The 7,132-nt window shown below is 45.3% G+C and overlaps 1 protein-coding gene across 1 annotated transcript; it reads right to left on the bottom strand.

Annotated features, from left to right (window-relative positions):
- Positions 1–272: 272 nt before the first annotated feature.
- Positions 273–6,839, bottom strand: LOC124661699 (probable inactive purple acid phosphatase 2). Its single transcript, XM_047199577.1, has 2 exons — positions 6,138–6,839; positions 273–1,744 (listed from the first exon to the last, which is right to left on the bottom strand). Exons 1-2 carry the CDS (start codon positions 6,837–6,839, stop codon positions 518–520), a joined length of 1,929 nt encoding a protein of 642 aa, XP_047055533.1. The 3' UTR covers positions 273–517.
- Positions 6,840–7,132: the final 293 nt, after the last annotated feature.

Genomic DNA, 7,132 nt, shown 5'->3' with positions numbered 1-7,132 from the left:
AAAAAAAGGGTATTTACAATTTTCAAAAAAAAAAAATCTGAAAACAAATCTAGATGAACATAAGGGTGTATTCTACAATCGTGTAAAATCTGTGCTAAATACCTGGACGAGTTCTGACAAATTTTGAGAGTTTGAAAGTATGCCGTGTTCACTACACTAAGATCTAATTTTTTTTTTGTAGCCTAAGGTATAAGGTATTTCGGATTGATATGTTAGACACTTTTAGGATACATCTCCCGATACATCAAGATTTAACTTTCAGATTCTTTTTAAACTTCAAAACATGGCTTTCAATTCCTTCTAAAAACGAGCTACATGAAGCTTGAGCTCCAAAAGTCCACACTCCCACCACAACACACTATCCAGCAGTCACCCCTCAAACACAACACATATTATCCTCAACCATTCTTTATCCTTCCAACCAATCACAAACTTAGCTGATGCAAGCAACCCACCAAGTTATCCGAATGCTAGCTTCTTGGTCAAACTTTACATCGTCAAGCCTAAGTCTTAATAATTAGGCCTCCTCATTGACGATAGGAATCCACCGTCCAGAGTCTCTCTTCCTTCTAACAAGGAAGCCAGCCAAAATGCCCACCAGCAGAGAAAGTATCACACTGCTGGCAATTCCCATGTACGACCAAATAACTTTTGGCGGCAGCTTAACATGCATACTGTTATTGTCTAAGAATATCTCAACCATGTCATGGACTTGCCCATCATGGTTCCCAATATACACCAGCGTCAGCTTCTCCCTTGTGGCCATCAGCTTTGTGTACCCAAACTCGGTGCCACGGTACATGGACCTCTCTGGCTGAGGGAAGATTGGCACATCAGGGTGGTCCGGCCTTGCTTCCCAGCTTGGCTGACGATCTTGACCAGACATCCCAATCACAACATGTACGGGAGCACCAGGGTACACAAAGCTTGATGATGTGTTGAGGCACTGGTAGTTCTTCATGGGGCAGAATCGCTCATACTTGTGGATGTGACCCCAAAGAGCAAGCGTCACATTGTGCTTTACAAATAGTTGCTCGACATGCTGAATCATCTGCTCGCGGTGAGCAGTCTCCTTGGTCCCATTGCTCGAGGTGTACATTGGCCGGTGGCCTTGGAACACGATGAATGGTGTTCGGCTCCGGTTGACACGCTCAAGGTCTGCCTTTATGAAGTTGTGTTGGGCACTGCCCTGAGTGAAATCCGTCTCCGTGGACATGTAAACGAAATGCACAACACCAGCATCAAAGGAGTAGTAGAGATTATGCGTGTCGGGAGCTCCAGTGCCAGTGGACAGAGAAGAGTTGCCAGGCATTCTGAACTTGATGCTGTATGGTATCCCACATTCGCCTCCGCTATCGTTTCCGTTGTAAATATTGGCACCCCAAGAGGGGCTCCAAGGCTGTGAAGGCCAATCATACTCATGATTCCCAATGCATACGTGGTACGGAGTACTGGACGAAATAGGCTCAATTTGTTCGAAGAAATGATCCCATAACCAGGCATAACCTCTCGCATAGCTGATGTCTCCGATATGTGAAACCAATGCAGCTCTGTCACCAATGACTTCAAGATCACGAAGGATCCACTTCACTGTCGACAAACTCTCTTGAGGAGTCCGGAAGTAGGTGTTGTAAGGAACGTAAGTTCCCAGGTCACCAAACAAGAAGGCAATGGTTTCGTTGGCCTCAATGTCACGAGAGATGAAGCTGTACTTCTCACTCCATCCTCCAGAATCACTACCTACCTGTCAAAAGTAGTTCACTAGATTAAGCAAAAGATTTAACAGAATGATTGTACAAAATGCTAATAATGTGTGCTGATTATGGATCTATGTAAAAAAATGAAGCATCACAGCTTGCTTGACCTATCTGAGAGATTATCTCACAACATATTGCACCTGGAGCAACCTTCTATTTTTTTTATTCTTCTCTTAAAAGAAAAAAGTCAGCCTTTTTTTGCTACCTTTACTCTATTGTGAGACAACCAAAAATTAAGGGAAGCATATCATGTCTGAGTCTGAAGACAATACTACAACATGCTGAAAGGTAAAGTCACTCTTTGACAATATCAAGCAAGGTCAGTGGCGGAGCTTCAGCCCGGCATGCCTGAGCAGCTGCCCGGGCTCTTCAAACGATTCTACATTGAGCTTACATCAGCAATTGACTAATTTAATCATGGTTCAGCTGAGCAAAAAATCAATAGGCCAAGATCATTGGTAGTCTGCCCAGGCTAGTTAACCAGACTGGCTTGGCCACTGGTCAAGGTACCAATTCTAAACGGAAAAGGCAGTCAGCGCTCCTTGGTACTCCATCTACCATGAGAAGCAAATGACCGTATGCTATAAAAAATTAAGAAGCTTTCAATGATAGAAAATGAATTAACTTCAGAAACAATCATGTGTTCTACAACAATTATTTCCATGATTTACTTGATCGACACACCCTTGAGACATTTGATTGTCCACATCATTTTTCGTTGGGATATCATTCAAGATACGAGTGGGGTTTCAAGACATTAACAAATTCATCTGAACTAAGATGCACCTGTACAACATCTTGCAGACATAAAGTGGCGCACTCCAGATAGAGTTGAGGAAATTGGGCCTTTCCAAACTTAAACTTCGAATCAGTTTACTGAATCTTTTTGACACTACTAAGCTATTAGACTATCCAAATCAAAGTAACAGTATGTCTTAGAACATCTGGCATGGATAGCTTTCCGAAAATAGGGTAACCTTATTATTTATCGAAGAAAAGGGTCACCTTATTAAGCAGTAAATGTCTAGTGCAAACTAAAAGTTGAACAGCTTCAGCTCGTTTCTCTCGGATATGTATATAAATGATGAAGCATAACAGCCTGCTTGACCTATCTGAGAAAGAAAATACAGTATGAAGCATAAGAGCTTGCTTGACCTATCTGAGAAAGAAAATATGAAGCATAAGAGCTTGCTTGACCTATCTGAGAGAATATCTCACAGCATATTGCACAAGGAGCAACCTTCCATTTGTTGAATCTTCTCTTAAAAGAAAAAAGTCAGCCTTTTCTTGCTAGCTTCACTTTCATGTGAGACAATCTAAAAACTAAGGGAAGCTTATCATGTCTGAAGTCCGAAGACAATACTACAACACGCTACAAGGTAAAGCCTAAAATCACTCTTTGACACATGAAGTCAAGGTATCAATTCTAAACTGAAAAAGCAGTCAACATTCCTTGATACTCCATCTACCATGAGAAGCAAATGACCTTATCTATACCTAATAATAAAGGAGCTAATGTTTCCGTGGTTTGGTCCGTTTGATTGGTTTCGTCCGCTGTTTCCTTCGTCCGTCCTTCTACGTCCTGGACTCCTGGTGTCCTGGTTCTATACGTGTGTGCTATCTTGTAGTTTCCTACGTCCCGAGGAAGGTTTCCTCCCTGACTAAGTATCCCGATCCCGGCCTGAACCGACTCTCTCTTCTTACCTTCCTAAGCCTATAAATATGAGATATGAGATCGATCGAAGCTTGATCGAAATCGATCTTGAGCTACCGATTTGACGAGATATCAACAACGAAATACATGGCGACAAGGGATGACGAAAGGGGTGTCGACGAGGCTATAGGCGAGAGAGCGCTCCGGCGGCAAGGGCTTCGAGATCAGGCACTAGGCGGTGGATGTCTCGCAGACCATTGAGCACATGATCGAGGTTGATTGCATCGAGAACGGCAGCAAATACCCGATCCTCGCAAGCTCATCGAGTACTGTAACATGCACACCGTCGCCGGAGAAACCAGCTCCGCCGACACCACCAAATCCGGCAGGCAGGACCCGAAGAGATTTGATCAAAGTGGCGAACGAGCCATCATATAGGATCGAGGTTGGTCATGGCCAGCGGTGGCCACACTCAAGCGGGCAATCACATCTTGCTGGCGAGGGTGATCACATCTGCTTGCGAGACAGCCACGGAAAAGACGGGACCGACGCACAGGACGGTGGTAGTCCGAGGCAGGCACTAGCTCGACATCCCCGGCGACACCAGACGGCGGAAGTACAGCGATGGCACGACTGTCAGATTGTGCAACTTCAACGATGTTTCACCTGCTGCCTGCCGCTTTGACACGAGCCCAACAACAGCAGGAGGCTTAAACTGATGTCAGTCCCATTAGAGCCATGCTCTCGCGTCATGCCCGAGACGACCTGGTGCCGGCGGTGGGTTGTGAGCAGGATGGCATTGGTGCCGGCACCAAGAGCCTAGCATCCTCTCGTGGGGTGCACATAGACCGGGGCGAGCTGGGCTATTACGAGGGGAGCGATTTCAGAGAACCAGCGATGAACGTATTCAGGAAATCAGGCCATGCCAGGTTGAGTCAGCTCAACCGGGGATTCTGCATATTCAATTTAATATACGGCCAAGCGGATGTTCATGGAGAGAGTGGAATTCAATATTGAGGTCTTAAAATGGGGGATAAATACATCCCCGTGTGATTCCTGAGCTGGTGTAACTCGGATTTTCATGGTACTGAACTATAGAAAGGAATTATCAGGATTGGAGTTATAGTTTCCGGTTTACACAGCGCTTTGGGCTAAGGTTTGTCTCCATGGTATTGTCCGATTATGTATTAGGAGGTTTCCTTGTAACTTTTGTTCAGACCTTGCTCTGTTCCACAGTGATTAATAGCTATATGCTGGCTGTATTGATGATTGCCAATATAGCACATCCTAAATTCAGAGCTTCAGATAATATTAGGGGCAATGCTAGATTGCATGTCAGTTCCAAAATTTACCTGCTTGCACTTCTGACTGGTTATTTTGTTTTGCCTTTCGCACGACTAACTTTTGGCTATAAGTAATTTCATCGTGAATTATCAACCTTCTCGCTCAATGAATTGCTTTGCAGCTTCATTCCTCGCATAACTTATATGTTATTACTATTCCATCATCAGTGTGATTAGCAAAATATGTTCTGCAAAATGTGCCTCGCTAATTCGCTATGCATTACTATGAGGGATGATTATAAGAAAAGGACGATATATCTTTATAAAATTGGCAAGTGACTCAGAGCTATATTATTGCTTGCTGTCCACATTTTGAAGGTTTAGCCACTATACAAATTTATGTGGACTTTAATTTTTCCATCCATTGGATAAAATTATTTTAGACCTTTTAAACTAAAATTATAAATAAAATATTTAGATTCATTGTTTGTTAGGCTTGTAGCATCTAAATGTGTTGTATATGGAAGGTGCGGTGAGTGGAGAGGGGGGTTGTGGCATTTTCTGGCAAGAAAATCAGTAGAGAGTGTTGTGGCATTTTTTAAATACCATTTTGTAGATTTGATTGCATTTGTGTCTGCTAAATAATGTAAAGCTACACCTGATGCTGATTCGGAGGTAAATGTGAAGGCAATCCAGATGCTACTAATAGCGTACGAGCACAAATTTAAAGGAGAATGTTGAAATATCTTTTGGAAGCATTGTCCGACGGTTTACATATTGTGTTTTCCCGATGCAACGCATGGGCACTTTTGCTAGTGCTCTAAAAAATTAGGAAGCAAATGATAGACGCCGAATTAACTTCAGAAAGAATCATGAGTTGTACAGCAATTATTTTGCATGATTTACTTGATCAACACACCCTTGGGACATCTGATTGGCCACATAATTTTCGTTGGGATGTTAGTATTCAAGATCTCTCCGCACGAGTGGGGTTTTACGACATTAAGCAATTCATCTGAACTAAGATGCACCTGTACAACATCTTGCAGACATAAAGTGTCGCACTCTAGACAGAATAGAGGAAACTGGGACTTTCCAAACTTAAACTTGAAATCAGTTTACTGAATCGTTTTGACACTAAGCTATTAGAGTATCCAAATCAAAATAATACTAGTACGTCTTAGAATATCTGACATGGATAGGTCTCCCAACATAGGGCCACCTTATTAAGCCGTCGACGTCTAGTGCAAACTAAAAGTTGAACAGCTTGAGCTCATTTCGTCAGGAAGAAAAGCAATATATTCACCATGCACGGATATTTGTATTATTTCTAAAATCCATTAATTGATGTTTATCCATATGTCCCAGATCTATTCAAAAACATTGCCACAGGAGTCTGAAAGAAACGCATCGCGCTTAAGTAGTAGTATGTGAAGCTAGTACCTTGTAGAAGTACCTTCTCCCAGGCTGCAGCCGCTTCATCACGGCGTCGAACACGAACCCAGGATCCCTCCAGCCGACGATGTCGTTGGCCGGGTAGGCGCACATCTGGCGCCGCTCGTACGTCCTGGCTTCCGCCGGCGCCTCGTCCCACTCCTCCTCGCGCCGGCCCAGGAGGCCGTACCTGACCGCCCTGTCGCCGGCGTTGCCGCACACAAACAGCACGCGCATCTCGTCGGGCGCGTCCGCGAACGCCAGATGCACCTGCGCCGGCCGGGAGCCGTTGCCCTCGGCGCGGACGTCAGCAGAGACGGCAGCGCGGTGGCGCGCGTCCGGGAGAGGGTCGTGGTCCTGGTCTAGGCGCGTGTTGGTGGACGGCTCTGCGGGCGGCGACCGGAAGAGGCGGAACTGGTAGGGCGCGCGCAGGTCGGGGAGGCGCGGGAGGAGGAGGGTGCCGGCGCCGGTGGGCCAGGAGGCGGAGGCGTTGAGGAAGAGGAAGCCGAGGTAGTCGAGGTCGGCGGAGGACGGCGGGGAGTAGAGGGCCACGTAGTCGAGCGGGCTGGGCGAGGGGAGGTTGGACCACCGGAGCGTGATCCATTGGTCGGATCTGGTAATGGTCGCTGGGGTGGCGGTCAGCGTGGTGGCATCGCCGGCGGCGGCAACGGTGACGGCGAGGTGGAGAAGTAGTAGCAGGAATGGGACCATACTACGGGAGCTCGATAAATTGAGTCCCATGGCTGCCTTAATGAGCTCGTTAGCTAGGAGTAAGATGATTAATCGAGCCTCTTATCGAGGCCTATGCTTAATTGAGGGAAGCGTTGACTGCTCACAGTCCACGCTACGGAATTCTAAGCTAGAGTGCCATATTAGAGCAAGTACAATAAGAGCAATTCCAATAGTGTAGCAATTGCTTAATTATAGTCAAAGTCGTTAATGTCATCTATAGCTAACTTAGAGTCAACATATACAATAGTGAGTTATAAAAGTGTAGTACTTTT

The sequence above is a fragment of the Lolium rigidum genome, chromosome 6, assembly GCF_022539505.1.
Source record: "Lolium rigidum isolate FL_2022 chromosome 6, APGP_CSIRO_Lrig_0.1, whole genome shotgun sequence".
NCBI classification, from domain to species: Eukaryota; Viridiplantae; Streptophyta; class Magnoliopsida; order Poales; family Poaceae; genus Lolium; species Lolium rigidum.
The sequence above is the reverse complement of the archived record's forward strand: the minus strand, read 5'-3'. Positions and strand labels throughout refer to the sequence as shown.

Coding starts and splice junctions, on each gene's coding strand:
- LOC124661699 (XM_047199577.1), bottom strand. CDS start 6,839: ATGGTCCCATTCCTGCTACTACTTCTCCACCTCGCCGTCACCGTTGCC. Junction 1,745..6,137: donor GGAGAAGGTACTTCTACAAG/GTACTAGCTTCA, acceptor TACTTTTGACAG/GTAGGTAGTGATTCTGGAGG.